Source organism: Ranitomeya variabilis, chromosome 7 (assembly GCF_051348905.1).
Source record: "Ranitomeya variabilis isolate aRanVar5 chromosome 7, aRanVar5.hap1, whole genome shotgun sequence".
Classification (NCBI taxonomy): Eukaryota; Metazoa; Chordata; class Amphibia; order Anura; family Dendrobatidae; genus Ranitomeya; species Ranitomeya variabilis.
Window position 1 is genome coordinate 46,117,788 of NC_135238.1, and position 17,964 is coordinate 46,135,751.

The 17,964-nt window shown below is 45.7% G+C and overlaps 1 protein-coding gene across 1 annotated transcript in view; it reads left to right on the top strand.

The window, feature by feature from the left end:
- LOC143785862 (piwi-like protein 1) overlaps positions 1-17,964 on the top strand; it is a 78,452-nt gene that overhangs the window by 50,273 nt on the left and 10,215 nt on the right. The window contains exons 7-9 of the mRNA XM_077274998.1: positions 14,755-14,858; positions 15,352-15,422; positions 15,957-16,113. Coding sequence (XP_077131113.1) covers positions 14,755-14,858; positions 15,352-15,422; positions 15,957-16,113 — 332 coding nt within the window. The remainder of the gene's footprint in view (positions 1-14,754; positions 14,859-15,351; positions 15,423-15,956; positions 16,114-17,964) is intronic.

Genomic DNA, 17,964 nt, shown 5'->3' on the forward strand with positions numbered 1-17,964 from the left:
ATCAGGATGATTGGGTTGCTTTTTTGCCTTTGGCGGAGTTCGCCCTCAATAATCGGGCCAGCTCTGCCACTTTGGTGTCCCCGTTTTTCTGCAATTCGGGGTTTCATCCGCGATTTTCCTCCGGTCAGGTGGAATCTTCGGATTGTCCTGGTGTGGATGCTGTGGTGGAGAGATTGCATCAGATTTGGGGGCAGGTGATGGACAATTTGAAGTTGTCCCAGGAGAAGACTCAGCTTTTTGCCAACCGCCGTCGTCGTGTTGGTCCTCGGCTTGGTGTTGGGGATTTGGTGTGGTTGTCTTCTCGTTTTGTCCCTATGAGGGTCTCTTCTCCTAAGTTTAAGCCTCGGTTTATCGGCCCGTACAAGATATTGGAGATTCTTAACCCTGTGTCCTTCCGTTTGGACCTCCCTGCATCTTTTTCTATTCATAATGTTTTTCATCGGTCATTATTGCGCAGGTATGAGGTACCTATTGTGCCTTCCGTTGAGCCTCCTGCTCCGGTGTTGGTTGAGGGTGAGTTGGAGTACGTTGTGGAAAAAATCTTGGACTCCCGTGTTTCCAGACGGAGACTCCAGTATCTGGTCAAGTGGAAGGGATACGGCCAGGAGGATAATTCTTGGGTGACTGCCTCTGATGTTCATGCCTCTGATCTTGTTCGTGCCTTTCATAGGGCTCATCCTGATCGCCCTGGTGGGTCTGGTGAGGGTTCGGTGCCCCCTCCTTGAGGGGGGGGTACTGTTGTGAATTTGGATTCTGGGCTCCCCCGGTGGCTACTGGTGGAATTGAACTTGTGTCATCATCTGCTCTGTTCACCTGTTCCCATCATGATGTGGGAGTCGCTATATAACCATGCTTCTCTGTTAGTCTGATGCCGGTCAACAATGTTATCAGAAGCCTTCTGTGCATGTTCCTGCTCCTAGACAACTCCTAGATAAGTTGGACTTTCGTCCATGTTTGTTTTTGTATTTTTGGTTCCAGTTCACAGCTGTAGTTTCGTTACTGTGTCTGGAAAGCTCTTGTGATACAGAAATTGCCACTCTGGTGTTATGAGTTAATGCCAGAGTCTTAAAGGAATTTCTGGATGGTATTTTGATAGGGTTTTTCAGCTGACCATGAAAGTGTCCCTTCTGTCCTTCAACTATCTAGTAAGCGGACCTCAAATTTGCTAAACCTATTTTCATGCTACGTTTGTTGTTTCATCTTGATTCACCGCCAATATATGTGGGGGTCTTCTGTCTGCCTGTCGGGGAATTTCTCTAGAGGTGAGCAAGGACTGTATTTTCCTCTGCTTAGACTATTTAGTTCTCCGGCTGGCGCTGGGCATCTAGCGATCAACGTAGGCATGCTACCTGGCCACTTCTAGTTGTGTGATAGGTTTAGTTCATGGTCAGTTTAGTTCCCATCATCCAAGAGCTAGTTCTGATATATGCTGGGCTATGTCTCTTGCCATTGAGACCATGACAATCGCCTTACAGATGAACTGCAAGTTAGGAGGAGAGCTGTGGACAGTGGAGATGCCGGTACGTGTGTCCTTACACCTATACATGGCGAGAGGCTCGTCTCTCCCCCATGTGGCGAGGAGCAGTGAAACTTGACCCCTCCATGTGGCAATACCCATAATCCATGCACAGTAAAATCCAGTTGTCACCTATCCCTTCTCCGTGGTGTTGTTGAGGGAGGATCTGGAGTGACCCTTCATGGTTGACTCAGTGATTTTCAAATTGATCCACAGGGTGTTGCCGGCAACTGAGAATGACCAGATGGAGACATGTCTCTGTTTGGGGGGATCAATGTCAAATCCCAAGTTATACTTCAACCAATCAACATAAGAACACGCTCACAGTTTTCTTAACCTATAACGCTTCTTTCACACTAGCGTCGGTACTGGTCTGTCGCTAAGCGTCGGCGCGACGTACCGACGCACATTGTGAAAATTTGTCACGACGTGGGCAGCGGATGCAGTTTTTCAACGCATCCGCTGCCTATTCTAAAGTCTGGGGAGGAGGGGGCGGAGTTCCGGCTGCGCATGCGCGGTAGGAAATGGCGGATCCGACGTAAGAAAAAATGTTACATTGAACATTTTTTTCGTGCCGACGATCCGCCAAAACACGACGCATCCAGTGTGCGACGGATGGCCAGCCGTCGGCAATACAAGTCTATGGGCAAAAAATGCATCCTGCGGGCACATTTGCAGGATCCGTTTTTTCCCCAAAACGACGCATTGCGAAGGACGTCACACAACGCAAGCGTGAAAGTAGCCTAAGAATGCAGGAACAGCCTGTACGTCAAGGTCTCGTAGAAGAATACACCTTCACTCTCGTGCTCTTGTTCAAACTAGAACAATCAAGGTCTCATAACAACTATGAACTTTAGCCTAGTAACAGAATTTATCTCAAAAAACAGCAAAATGGAGTCGAAAAGCACAAAATGAAGCCTGCTTTAATTTTGATCTTGGTTTAACCCTTCACATTCCCCCCCCCCCCCCCCCCCAGATAAATTTTGTTAACTAATATGCAGCATCAGAGGTACTATCCCAACCTATAAGCTTGAGGGGTACGGTCTTCACATGACCGGTGCCATGTTACCAGCCATGGCTGTTGCGGCGCACCCGTCACCCCTGTATGCTACAATTTACGGATAACAATTTTTGATGACGGTGGAGGAGGTCTTTTGAAGATAGCCATACGCTTGGCTTCAGCATCTTCATCAGGTAACTTTGTGAAATTGGTGTAGAGAAGAGCAGGGGTGGCAACGCTTTTGGTATCATTAGTTGTTCTAGTGCAGAATTTCCTAATACATACAGAAATACACCAAAGAACAAAGCTTAGTATTACATACATAACAAGGATAAAGGCAGCGGTGTGTAACAAACTTTGCAAGATTCCAGCTATCCAGCCCCTAAGTCCCTTAAAGGGAACCTGTCACCCCGTTTTTTCGGTATGAGATAAAAATACCGTTAAATAGGGCCTGAGCTGTGCATTACATAGTGTATTTTGTGGACCCCGATTCCCCACCTATGCTGCCGCAATACGTTACCGAAGTAGTCGTTTTCGCCTGTCAATCAGGCTGGTCAGGTCAAAAGGGTGTGGTGTCCTCCCCCAGATCTTGCGTAGTGTTCCGTTGGTGGCGTAGTGGTGTGCGCATGTCCAACGTTCCGAATCCTCTGCCAGGGGTGTGAAAACAACAGAGACGTCCGTTATTCCATTGGTGGTCGGTGGGCGCGGCCATCTTGCTTTGGCCGCAGAAGCGGCGCTCTGCTGGCCGCGCTTCAGGAAAATGGCCGCGGGCATCCGCGCGTGCGCAGATGGCTATCGCGGCGGCCATTTTCGTGAAGCCGAGATGCGAATTCTGCTTCAGGAAAATGGCCGCCGCGATAGCCATCTGCGCACGCGCGGATGCCCGCGGCCATTTTCCTGAAGCGCGGCCAGCAGAGCGCCGCTTCTGCGGCCAAAGCAAGATGGCCGCGCCCACCGACCACCAATGGAATAACGGACGTCTCTGTTGTGTTCACACCCCTGGCAGAGGATTCGGAACGTTGGACATGCGCACACCACTACGCCACCAACGGAACACTACGCAAGATCTGGGGGAGGACACCACACCCTTTTGACCTGACCAGCCTGATTGACAGGCGAAAACGACTACTTCGGTAACGTATTGCGGCAGCATAGGTGGGGAATCGGGGTCCACAAAATACAGTATTGTAATGCACAGCTCAGGCCCTATTTAACGGTATTTTTATCTCATACCGAAAAAACGGGGTGACAGGTTCCCTTTAAACCAATTGGCTGGATTAAGAAAGGAGAAGGTGTCTGCCCACCAACTGTCCTTATTACGGTCATTGTCTTTATCATATTGATCTCTGAGTCTTTGAATGTCTTCTAACTTTAACTTCATAGTGCTATTGGGATCTGTATGATGACCGCAAGCGGGTCCAATAACCAGACACATACCACCCTGTGCTGCTGTTAAGTAATCCAGTACTACAGTATGTTGATTAGTGACTATGATGAGTTGGTTTTGGACAGCAACAGTAGTATTAAGTATTATGCCCTTTATCTGCCACTAGTCTGTTTGACCAGCTTGCAGTGCGATGCATGGATCCACGTCGGTCTCCCTTCCAGCTTTACTGACATAGGAGTAATGAGGAGGACTTGGTAGGGACCGTCATACAAGGGTTCCAGTCCGTGTTTTCTGACATGCCTTTTCACGACCACAAAATCACCAGGCTTCAAGTTATAACAAATATCGGTTTCTGCTGAATCTGGAAGGGAAGAAGAAACTAGAGCATGGGTGTTAGCAAGATTTTTACTAAGCTGAATAACATATTGAACAGTACGGTCAGTTTCTTCTGATAACTGCTGAGAATGGAAATTTGCAACAGAGGACCTAGCACCAAACAGTATCTCATATGGGGACAGGCCATGTTTTGCCTTAGGGGTAGTACGAATGTGGTACAGTACAATGGGTTGGAGCTCTGGCCATGGAGCCGTAGTCTCCTGCATCATTTTGGTCAATTGTCCCTCCAGTGTGCCGTTCAGCCTCTCAACTTTCCCACTGGATTGTGGATGGTGCGGAGTATGGAGGGCTTCAGTGGATCCAAGCATTGTCAGAACCTCCTGATACACATGAGAAGAAAAGGCCGGGCCTTGGTCACTTTCAACGACTTCTTGAACACTATATCTGTATATAACTTCCATCACCAGTTTCTTTGCTGTAGTTTTTGCAGTCATGTTGGTAACGGAATGCTTCCGGCCAACTGGAAAACATGTAGACAACCACCAGACAATATTCATACCTTCCAGACTTAGACAACGTGATGTGGTCCACCTGGAGCCTTTGGAAAGGATAGTCGGGCTTAGCAAGATGCTTCGGGGGTACACGTTGAAGTTGACCAGGATTGCAGGTCTCACAGATATTACATACACGGTTGAGTGCTGTCAGGACTGTAGAAATACAGTTGTGGCCAAAAGTATTGACACCCCTGCAATTCTGTCAGATAATACTCAATTTATTCCTGAAAATGATTGCAATCACAAATTCTTTGGTATTATTATCTTCCTCTAATTTGTCTTAAATGAAAAAACACAAAAGAGAATGAAGCAAAAAGCAAAACATTGATCATTTCACACAAAACTCCAAAAATGGGCCAGACAAAAGTATTGGCACCCTCAGCCTAATACTTGGTTGCACAACCTTTAGCCAAAATAACTGCAACCAACCGCTTCCGGTAACTATCAATGAGTTTCTTACAATGCTCTGCTGGAATTTTAGACCGTTCTTCTTTGGCAAACTGCTCCAGGTCCCTGATATTTGAAGGGCGCCTTCTCCAAACTGCCATTTTTAGATCTCTCCACAGGTGTCCTATGGTATTCAGGTCTGGACTCATTGCTGGCCACCTTAGAAGTCTCCAGTGCTTTCTCTCAAACCATTTTCTAGTGCTTTTTGAAGTGTGTTTTGGGTCATTGTCCTGCTGGAAGACCCATGACCTCTGAGGATACCCAGCTTTCTCACACTGGGCCCTACATTATGCTGCAAAATTTGTTGGTAGTCTTCAGACTTCATAATGCCATGCACACGGTCAAGCAGTCCAGAGGCAGCAAAGCAACCCCAAAACATCAGGGAACCTCTAACATGTTTGACTGTAGGGACCGTGTTCTTTTCTTTGAATGCCTCTTTTTCTCCTGTAAACTCTCCTGTAAAAAGCTCTACTTTTGTCTCATCTGACCAGAGAACATTCTTCCAAAACGTTTTAGGCTTTTTCAGGTAAGTTTTGGCCAACTCCAGCCTGGCTTTTTTATGTCTCGGGGTAAGAAGTGGGGTCTTCCTGGGTCTCCTACCATACAGTCCTTTTCATTCAGACGCCAACGGATAGTACGGGTTGACACTGTTGTACCCTCGGACTGCAGGGCAGCTTGAACTTGTTTGGATGTTAGTCGAGGTTCTTTATCCAACATCCGCACAATCTTGCGTTGAAATCTCTTGTCAATTTTTCTTTTCTGTCCACGTCTAGGGAGGTTAGCCACAGTGCCATGGGCTTTAAACTTCTTGATGACACTGCGCACGGTAGACACAGGAACATTCAGGTCTTTGGAGATGGACTTGTAGCCTTGAGATTGCTCATGCTTCCTCACAATTTGGTTTCTCAAGTCCTCAGACAGTTCTTTGGTCTTTCTTTTCTCCATGCTCAATGTGGTGCACACAAGGACACAGGACAGAGGTTGAGTCAACTTTAATCCATGTCAACTGGCTGCAAGTGTGATTTAGTTATTGCCAACACCTGTTAGGTGCCACAGGTAATTTACAGGTGCTGTTAATTACACTAATTAGAGAAGCATCACATGATTTTTGGAACAGTGCCAATACTTTTGTCCACCCCCTTTTTATGTTTGGTGTGGAATTATATCCAATTTGGCTTTAGGACAATTCTTGGTGTTTTTTCATTTAAGACAAATTAAATGAAGATAATAACAAAGAATTTGTGTTTGCAATCATTTTCAGGAAGAAACTGAGTATTATCTGACAGAACTGCAGGGGTGTCAGTATTTTTGGCCACAACTGTACCAGGGCTAGGGCCTGGTTTTTTCCTCAATGTGTGGGCCCATGTGCCCACGTGGCAATAGCAGGATACATCCGCTTAGTGGGACACACAAGTTGGTCCTTTTTCCAGAGACCATGTCCATACATGCTCCATCAGCCTTCCACTGCTTCACTTCTTCCTTTGGGGACATTCTCTGCATCGTCATTAAGCGGTCTTGTGGGGTCCGACAGAAAACCTCCATCTGTCATCGATCATCAGGTTCCTGTAGAGTCAGTGTTTCTTGTAACTGTTTACGCTGAGAGCATGTGGTCACCATAGTTGGTATGGTCGGTTCAACGGGTAGGAGAGCAGCAGCTTTTGCTTGCATATCCGCAAAGGCGTTGCCAACAGTCTGTGGACTGTTCCTAGGACCGTGCGCCTTAACTTTGATAATGGCTACCTGGGTAGGTAATTTGAATGAGTACATGAGGGTTTTAACAGCTTCAGCATTCTTCACTGGAGTCCTGGCGGTGGTAATAAACCCACGATTGGCCCATAGAGCTCCGAAATCATGAGCAATACCAAATACATACTGTGAGTCCGTGTATATATTAGCCCGCCTGTCTTTGGCCAGAACACATGCAGTAGACAGAGCCTGAAGTTCTGCTTCTTGTGCTGACTGTGAGGGAGGGAGTGCAGCTCCGTGCGCTACAGTGTCTTCCGTAGTAACAGCGTATCCGGTGTGGAATCTGCCAAACTCTTCAGCATATCTTGAACCATCCGTTTATAACACCAGATCAGGATTTGGAAGTGGATTTTGGAAGCTATCTCTTCAGTCAGGAGTTGGGAACAGTCATGTTGGAGGTAATCCTCATCACTGCCATCCTTCTTGGGGACCGGCAGTAAAGTAGCGGGGTTGATTGTAGTCAGGCAAAAGGAGTGAACACTGCAGCCGCAAGTGTCGTCGTACAGTCAAATGTTTTGGCTGTTGGAGTGTCAGTATTGCCGCAATATCATGTGGGGCAAAAATGTGCGTCTCATGTCCAAGAATTATGTCTGCAGTCTTGTCAAGCAACGAGTGAGTGGCGTGAACTGCCCTCATGCAACTTGGTGATGCACGGGCCACGGGGTCGAGGCGGGCTGAATAATAGCCCACAGGCCGTTGTCTATTGCCATGCGACTGTGTGAGTACCCCTGCTGCGTGTCCTTCATTCTCAGACACATACAAATGGAACGGTCGAGTATAGTCCGGGATGCCCAAGGCAGGGGCGGAAGCAATAAGCCGCTTTAATTCAGAGAAGGCACGATAAAGGCTTTCCATACAAACCGTTGATCTTTCCTTATAGTTCATATACCGTCTTTCAGGGCATTGTAGAAAGGTTGCATTATGCGGGATGCGTCCGGTATCCACTGACGACAATAAGTACATAGTCCAAGAAAATGCTGGAGTTCAGTCTCATCTTTTGGAAAAAGGAAGGGAGCTGACGGCTATTTTTCTTTCTTTTGTGAGGTGTCTGACACCCTGAAGGAGACAGTTACCCAAAAATATCACATGACCAAGGCAGAACTGAAGTTTCGAGGCCGAAACCCGACAGTTCAGATCTGCCAGATACTTGAGGAGGGGAACAGTGGCAGCAATGGCTTCCTGCTCTGTTCGTGCACACAACAAAACCTCATCCACATACTGGAGCAGCGTGACATAGCGATGGTCTAACTGCCAGGGTAAAAAACACTCGCCCATATTTTTTGCAAACTGATTGGGACTGTTTTGGGCCCCTTGTGGCATAACTGTCCACGTCAATTGTCGTCCCTGATAAGTGAATGCAAACAAACTGGCAGTCTGGGTGTAATGGAATGCTGAAGAAGGCATTGGCAAGGTCGATGACTGTGAACCAAGCAGCATTCTGAGGTATCTGGGACACAAGAGTATGTGGATTAGGCACCACCGGTGTTTACAGAACAGTAGCTGCATTAACTGCCCGTAGATCTTGTACCAGCCGGTACACATGGGGTTGGCCGGGTGGGGTCTTTTTCTTAACGGGAAACAAGGGTGTGTTACATGGGGAAACACAGGGTATCAGGGCACCATTATCGAGTAATGTTTGTATTTGCCCCTTGAGGCCCCGCTCCTGGTCATGTTTCAAAGGGTATTGATGGACTTTCGGAAAAGGGGCACCAGGTTTGAGAAACCCTTTTACTGTTTCTACAGACATTATTGGGGGTGATCTGGGCCTATCAGGGCCATCATTACCATGGGAAGGGCATGTAGGATACAGATCTCATTGTGTTCATCTGCATAAGGGTTATGTAACGTAAGAACCATCTGACCATCATCTTGGAATTGTATTCTGGAGCGGAACTGTGATAATAAATCTGCCCCCAGTAAATTTACCAGACATGTGGGAGAGATTATGAACTGGGCCGTGACCTCAGGGAAAGGTCCCACAGGGATGGGTTTTGTAATAGTATGTTTATTGGGTCTGCCATCTCTTCAGTATGGTCGATTATCAGGATTTTGAGGCTATCTGATTCTGAGTATCCCCCAGAGTTCCCAGTATTCAGGTTACGGGTGGAAGGGGGAACCTGAAGGTAGCATGGGTATGACAATCTCTCTGAAAGTGACCAGGCCGGCCACAGCGCCAGGACTTCAAGCGAAAATTGGCACGGCGGGGCTGGGGAGTGAGATTCCCAGACATAGGGTTAAAAGGGAAATTGGAGTAGGGAACTGAATTTGTGTAGGGGAGGAGGGCAGGAGCTGGAGTCTGTTGTGTGGGCCACTGATAAGGAACAGCTGCGTCCTTGTAGCTGGGGTGGGGGCTGAGGTTGGAGCAGGAATCGCTGTGGCTACTGGTTTAACCTTTGATTTCCCTGCTGATGCAGAGCGGGCTAAATTCTTCTGAAAACTTTTTACTATTTTCAATGCATCATCCGGAGTGGAAGGCTCGATACCAGGTCTGACTGACATTATTGCCTCTTTCAATTCAGATTTGAGGCCGGACATTAAAGCTGCCACAAAAAGGTGTGAATGGGCTTTATTATACAGTGAGAATCCCAAATCTTTAAACACTACCATAAGACGCCCATAAAACTTCTCGGCAGTCTCCTCCTTGTCCTGTGTGACATCTGTGAGGGAGGTAGCTTGGTCCGCTAATCTATCTTGTGCCCAAACTTTTAAAGCATTGCAGATATCAACACCACTCATATGTTCCCCGTCTAAATTCACATTATAGAATTATTAGGCAAGTTGTATTTTAGAGGATTATTTTTATTATTGATCAACACCTATGTTCTCAATCAGCCCAAAAGACTCGAATATCAAAGCTTAATATTTTTGGAAGTTGGAGTGGGGCTTTTATTGTTTTAGCTATCTTAGGAGGATATCTGTTTGTGCAGGTAACTATTACTGTGCAGAATTATTAGGCAACTTAATAAAAACCAAATATATCCCCATCTCACTTGTTTATTTTCACCAGAAAAAACAATATCACTGAACAAAATTTAGAAATAAACATTTCTAACATGCAAAAACAAAACCTCTAAAAATGAGTGACCAATATAGCCCCCTTTCTTTATGATGACACTCAGCAGCCTTCCATCCATAGATTCTGTCAGTTGCTTGATCTGTTTACGACCAACATTGCGTGCAGCAGCCACCACAGCCTCCAGACACTGCTCTGAGAGGTGGACTGTTTTACCTCCCTGTAGATCTCACATTTTATGAGGGACCACAGGTTCTCTATGGGGTTCAGATCAGGTGAACAAGGGGGCCATGTCATTGTTTTTTCTTCTTTGAGACCTTTACTGGCCAGCTACGCTGTGGAGTAGTTGGAGGCATGTGATGGAGCATTGTCCTGCATGAAAATCATGTTTTTATTGAACGATACCAACTTCTTCCTGTACCACTGCTTGAAGAAGTTGTCTTCCAGAAACTGGCAGTAGGTCTGGGAGTTGAGCTTCACTCCATCCTCAACCTGAAAAGATCCCACAAGTTCATCTTTGATGATACCAGCCCATACCAGTACCCCACCTCCACCTTGCTGGCGTCTGAGTAAGGAATGGAGCTCTCTGCTCTTTACTGATCCAGCCTCTGGCCCATCAAGAGTCACTCTCATTTCATCAGTCCATAAAACCTTTGAAAAGTCGGTCTTAAGATATTTCTTGGCCCAGTCTTGACATTTCTTTTTTCTTGTTCAAAGGTGGTCGTTTTTCAGCCTTCCTTACCTTGGCCATGTCCCTGACTATTGCACACCTTGTACTTTTTGTTACTCCAGTAACGTTGCAGCTCTGAAATATGGCAAAACTGGTGGCAAATGGCATCTTGGCAGCTTCAAGCTTGATTTTCCTCAATTCATGGGCAGTTGTTTTGCACCTTTTTTGCCCAGCACGCTTCTTGCGACGCTGTTGGCTATTTGCCATGAAACGCTTGATTGTTCAGTGATCACGCTTCAAAAGTTTGGCAATTTCAAGACCGCTGCATACCTCTACAAGACATCTCACAATTTCGGACTTTTCAGAGCCCGTCAAATCTCTCTTCTGACCCATTTTGCCAAATAATTAAGCACACCTTATATAGGGTTTTGATGTCATTAGACAACACCCCTCCTCATTACAGAGATGCACGTCACCTGATTTACTTAATTTGTAGTTGGCTCTCAAGCCTGAACAGCTTGGAGTAGGACAACATGTATAAAAAGTATCATGTGATCAAAATACAACTTGCCTAATAGTTCTGCACCCAGTGTATATATTCCTGAGGTACGTATCCTACCCAATCTTCCATCACCTCACCACACCTGATTCTAAGGGTACTGTCACACAGTGGCACTTTTGTCGCTACGACGGTACGATCCGTGACGTTCCAGCGATATCCATACGATATCGCTGTGTCTGACACGCAGCAGCGATCAGGGACCCTGCTGAGAATCGTACGTCGTAGCAGATCGTTTGGAACTTTCTTTCGCCACTGGATCTCCCGCTGTCATCGCTGGATCGTTGTGTGTGACACCGATCCAACGATGCATTCGCTTGTAACCAGGGTAAACATCGGGCTACTAAGCGCAGGGCCGCGCTTAGTAACCCGATGTTTACCCTGGTTGCCATCGTAAAAGTAAAAAAAAAAAAAACCGTACATACTCACATACCGGTGTCCTTCAGGTCCCTTGCAGTCTGCTTCCCGCTCTGACTGACTGCCGGCCGGAATGTAAGAGCAGAGCACAGCGGTGACGTCACCACTGTGCTGTGCTTTCACTTTACGGCGGCACTCAGTCAGAGCGGGAAGCAGACGGCAAGGGACCTGACGGACATTGGTATGTGAGTATGTACGTTTTTTTTTTTTTTTACTTTTACGATGGTAACCAGGGTAAACATCGGGTTACTAAGCGTGGCCCTGCGCTTAGTAACCCTATGTTTACCCTGGTTACCCGGGGCCTTCGACATCGTTGGTCGCTGGAGAGCGGTCTGTGTGACAGCTCTCCAGCGACCACACAACGACTTTCCAACGATCACGGCCAGGTCGTATCGCTGGTCGTGATCGTTGGAAAGTTGCAGAGTGTGACAGTACCCTAACAGTGATCAAGATTTCAGGATATTTTGACTAAAAATAGAGTTACGATCACTGGTCAATCCGGAGTGTCCGTCCCTTATGAGGTACGGTTCGAACACTGGGCCCCCAACGGAACTACACCTCTATATGATTCCACCCAAGAATCACCCCACCATCGGGGACAACCTCACATCCTCTTTGCAGCAACAAACACAGGAAAACCACACCAGATGGTCAGTCTGAACAGTGTAACTGCCAACTTACCGTGGTTGTTGTGGGGGATGATCAGTCCCAATTTTCCAGTGCCTGTGTCTGGTCCGAGGGTCCTTTGTCTTATTCTCCTCCGGGGGGCAGAGGCGTCCCTGTTTGGGGACCCCACTTTTGGGCGCCAAGCTGTTGAGGGAGGATCTGGAGTTACCCTTCATGGTTGAGTCAGTGATTTTCAAATTGTCAAGGTCTCATAACAACAATGAACTTTAGCCTAGTAACAGAATTTATCTCAAAACAGCAAAATGGAGTCAAAAAGCACAAAATGAAGCCTGCTTTAATTTTTCTTAGTTTAACCCTTCACAGTGTAACTAATTTGTCACGTGCCCGCTCTCAGCACGTGACTTGGGCTGTGCCTGCAAGGGTTAATCTGTCTCCCCACTCTCAGTCCAGCATTCAACCTCTGTCCTATGCTCTAATGGGAGCATAAATCACACACAGACCCAGGCCACACACCCGCTCATACACGCTGCCACCACTCATCGAGCACACGGGCGATGAGTCTCGGAAATATTAATACTACCACTCATAAGGCTCACACACCTTAGGCTATGGATTCTTTTAGAACATTCAAGGTTCAACTTGTTAAAGTTTTATACTTTAATACAAAAAAGGTTCAGTGCTTACAGTAAGAAAAGGTATAAAAATATGATAATAAAGACATACAACTTATGCTAAACAGTATAAAAATAAACAGGAGAAAACTTACAGAAATCATCTAACTGGTAGTTTGCTTTGTGCTCCCTGAGGAAGGGGGGGGTGAATGGAGTTGGTGGAACACATGAGCGTCTCAGGCTGCCCTCACATGTGAACACGTTTTTTAGGTATACAGGTCTAATTTATAGCTTTGGTCTGGAGGTCAGGTTTCTAGACCAGCCCCTCAGGTTAATATCATAATTGCTTGTATTTTGATTGGTCCACGGCCGCGCCCCCCCAATCAATATATTCTTTTCTCTTGAGATCCTTTGTGTAACAGCGGTCACAGAGATACTATCAGGCCGTAATTAACATCTCTCTTTCAAGAGCTAGGAGATGTCAAATGTTACCTTTCTTCTTGGCTTCCAGCAGGACCCCCTGGTGAGGTTAGAGACAGAAGTCTACTTGTCTCAGGAAAATACACATTAACACCTGGGTGCGACCTGCAACTTTTCAAGACAGTTACATTAACTAATGTTACATTATTGCCATTATATAATGTATCTAGATGTGTGTGTGTGTGTGTGTGTGTGTGTGTGTGTGTGTGTGTGTGTATGTATATATATATACACAGCAGCACATGTACAAGAATCATGTACATGTGCTGCTGTGATTTTTTTATCTATATGATGCAGTTTGCAGCTTCACTCTCTCTCTCTCTCTCTCTCTCTCTCTCTCGAGAGAGAGAGAGAGAGAGAGAGAGAGAGAGATACACACACTAGATGGTGGCCCGATTCAAACGCATTGGGTATTCTAGAATATGTATGTAGTTTATTTATGAAGTTTTCAGAATAATGCAATTTATACACAGGATTCGGCCAGGCGCGACCAATTAGCGAAGCGTGGTACAAATTCCGCCCCAATTCGCGGGCGGCCGGGCGTGACCAATCAGTGAAGCCAGGGCCGGCTCCAGGTTTTTGAGAGCCCCGGGCGAAAGAGTCTGTGGGCCCCCCTCTTTAACACATACCACGATTCATGATGCACAAATACAGCAGAGAAATACACCACAGCCAAGTAGTATATAGCAATGTGGGCACCACATCCCTGTTTAAAAAAAAAAAAAAAAAGAATTAAAATAAAAAATAGTTATATACTCACCTTCCGGCGGCCCCCGGATCCAGGCCAGGCGTTTAGCGATGCTCCTCGCGACCCTCCGGTCCCAAGAATGCATTGTGGTCTCGCGAGATGATGACGTAGCGGTCTCACGAGACGGCTACGTCATCATCTCGCGAGAGCGCAGTGCATGGCCCGGAGCGTCGTGAGGAGCGGCAAAGGCGCCAGAAGGTGAGTATATCATTTTTTTTATTATTTTCAAGATTAGATCTTTTTACTATTGAAGCTGCATAGGCACACAGGGTTAATAGCAGTGTTAATGGACTGCGTTACACAGCGGCATAACACGGTGTAATGCAGCCATTAACCCTGTGTGAGCGCTGACTGGAGGGGAGTATGGAGGGGCGAATTCACGGCCGGACTGTGCCCGTCGCTGACCAATCAGCTGGTCGCTGACCAATATATTTTCAAAATAAAAGTTCAATTTCTTCAATGTAAATGTGGAAGGTTTAATCAACCCACTGTTCTGGGCGACGTTTCGGCTCCATCTGAGCCTTTCTCAAGATTATATATATATATATATATATATATATATATATATATATATATATATATAATATATATTACACATATTTCACCACACCAGTGAATGTGGCTTTTTTTTTTTTTTTCTCAGCTGGATAAAGCAATAATTATTGGGATTGATTGCTACCACGACACCCTGCAGGGGAGGAGATCTATTGCTGGCTTTGTCGCGAGCACGAACAAGCAAATGACTCGGTAATGTATCTGCCACGTCCGGGTTCCTCATAGATTGCTGGCTCTTCACTCCGGCTAATGCAGAGAACTGGAGCAAGGACCCTGAGCGCCCCCTCCAGATACAGCCCCCATTGTACTGCAGCCCCAAGAAAAAACTAATTGCCCCTACGGTCTACAGCCACCATTGTACGCAGCCCCCAGAATAAACTGACTGCCCCTCCGGATACAGCCACCAGAACAAACTGATTGCCCCTCTGGATACAGCCACCATTGTACCACAGCCCCCAGAATAAACTAAATGCCCCTCCGGATACAGCCACCATTGTACCGCAGCCCCCAGAATAAACTGATTGCCCCCACGGTCTACAGCCTCCGCGCCCCTCAGCCCCGCACCCCAGAGTGGGCCGGCACTGATGCCATTGTGCCCCTGATGTCTTGTAGGCCCATAGCAGCCTATGAGATTGCGGCCTTATTCTGAATGAGCCCTAAGTAACCTCTGACCTTTCTATTTTAGCTGGTTTTCCCGATGCGTCGTCCAGGATCAGAGACAAGAGATTGTCGATGGCCTGAAAGTTTGTATGCAAGGTAAAAAATATAATAAAAAGTTCCAAATGTGCAGAACAAACATCTGGATGGATTTTCACTGTACAGAAGGGGAGTCTGGTATAGGAGACCTCGGCGTAGGTTTGTGCTATAATTTCTGCCATGTTTTAGTAAATGTGCCTGCTCCCCCAGCTTCTCCGAGAAGTGCCATGGCTGATAAAATAGTGGGGGACAAATCTCCCCTTTGTTTATAGCCGACACCAGGTAACTGTGCTGAGATTTGTGTGTCATAGACTGGTGCAGGTTCTGTTCGCAGCTGTATCCGTACACCATGTAGTGGCCATTCTTGGTACTGCAGCTGTATGAAATGTGATCGGAGCTGCAGTACTGAGAGCGGCCACTACACGGTGTACGGCGCTGCACACATCTGATGCAGGGGTGTCTGATCCCCACCGATCCGATGTCTGTGGCCTATAGCAGAATTTCAGTGCGCCTGTGGGCGGCCTTATTTACTGGTGTCACGATGTCATGATGACTTTTTTCTGTCTTTTCTTTATGTCCTTTCTCTTTCTCTAGCGGCGCTGCACGCATGGACCAAGACTAACGAAGGAAACCTGCCGCAGCGCATCATCATCTACAGAGACGGAGTAGGCGACGGGCAGCTCAAGACCTTAGTGAACTACGAGATCCCACAGTTCATTGATTGCATCAAGTCTGCTAAACAGAATTACAGGTGCGGCAGAGGTGGCCCCAAACCCTTATGGTTCCTGACACAATTTTAATTTTTGTACTTTTAGTATTAAAAAAACAAACAAAACCCTTTTTTTAATTTCTCCATCAATATATCCGTACGAGGACTTGTTCATTGCGGGATGAGTTGTAGTGTTGAATGACGCCATTCATTTTACCATAAAATGTACTGATGAATCGGAAAATAATTCCTAGTGGGGGGGGAAATGGTGGGAAAAAAAAAATTCTGCCATAGTTTTGTAGTTTTCTTTTTTTTTGTTTGTTTGTTTTACAACGTACCGTGTGCAGTGAAATGGCCTGACAATAAGATTCTCCGGACGATTACAGCGGCACCAAACTTCTCTACTGTTTTTTTTTTAAAAAAGGAAGGAGAGCGTTGTTCCATCATCCTTCTATAGTCTAAATAATCAGAAGGAAGAGAAACTTCAAACTCCAGATGTTAAAAGATGTATAGTTAGAAGATATCTAAAGAAAAAACAGAGGAAAAAAAACCCAATCAAAAAGTCCACAGTAGTTAATATAAAATCATGAAAATGTTATTAAGTAATAATACATCAGATTTATAACCTGTATAGAGCAAATGCAATAGAAAATAATATTTAAAATGTATAAAGGGCGCACCTAACCATTAGAAATTCTATATTTAGTAGTTGCCACATATAACGTGCAAAAGACGTGGTGGTAAATAGTAAAAAAAAAATATAACTGCATAAAAAATGTGATAACCACTAATGGGCACCGCTGACACAGTGATCTCATGCGGAAAATGCTAGTGTGCAAACAGTGTGCAAGCCAAAGTACATATGCAAGAGAGTTGAAATAGTAATTAGGCTGAACTGTACAAAAATACCACTAGGTGTCGCTGTTGATAACAGCAACTGTTGGCACACGGGAAAAGAGATTGATAGTAATAAGAAAACATAATGCGGTCATGATAGACATGTACTTACTATGCTCTTAAGATCCCGGTTTCCTGGATGGTACCTGACGAAGGCAGCGTGCCGAAACGCGCGTTGGGGAGGGCGCCATCCAGGAAACCGGGATCTTAAGAGCATAGTAAGTACATGTCTATCATGACCGCATTATGTTTTCTTATCAGTCTCCTTTCCCGTGTGCCAACAGTTGCTGTTATCAACAGCGACACCTAGTGGTATTTTTGTACAGTTCAGCCTAATTACTATTTCAACTCTCTTGCATATGTACTTTGGCTTGCACACTGTTTGCACACTAGCATTTTCCGCATGAGATCACTGTGTCAGCGGTGCCCATTAGTGGTTATTAAATTATTTTTTATACATTTATATTTTTTTTACTATTTTTTACCACGTCTTTTGCACTTTATATGTGGCAACTACTAAATATAGAATTTCTAATGGTTAGGTGCGCCCTTTATACATTTTAAATATTATTTTCTATTGCATTTGCTCTATTCATGTTATAAATGTGATGTATTATTATTTAATAAAATTTTCCTGATTTTATATTAACTACTCTGGTTTTTTTATTTCTGTTTTTTTCTTTGGCTAATTTTCCCAATTAATAGTGAAGGACAGTCTTGCTCCCTTAACAGATACTATCACACTACATAGCGGTACTACTAGTATTATTATTATTATCATCACCACTATTACTATCATATTCCACGCTATGTAGCCGTATTTGTTAGGCTACGTTCACATTTGCGTTGTGCGCCGCAGCGTCGGCGCCGCAACGCACAACGCAAACAAAAACGGAGCAAAACGCATGCACAACGCTGCGTTTTGCGCCGCATGCGTCCTTTTTTCATTGATTTTGGACGCAGCAAAAATGCAACTTGCTGCGTCCTCTGCGCCCG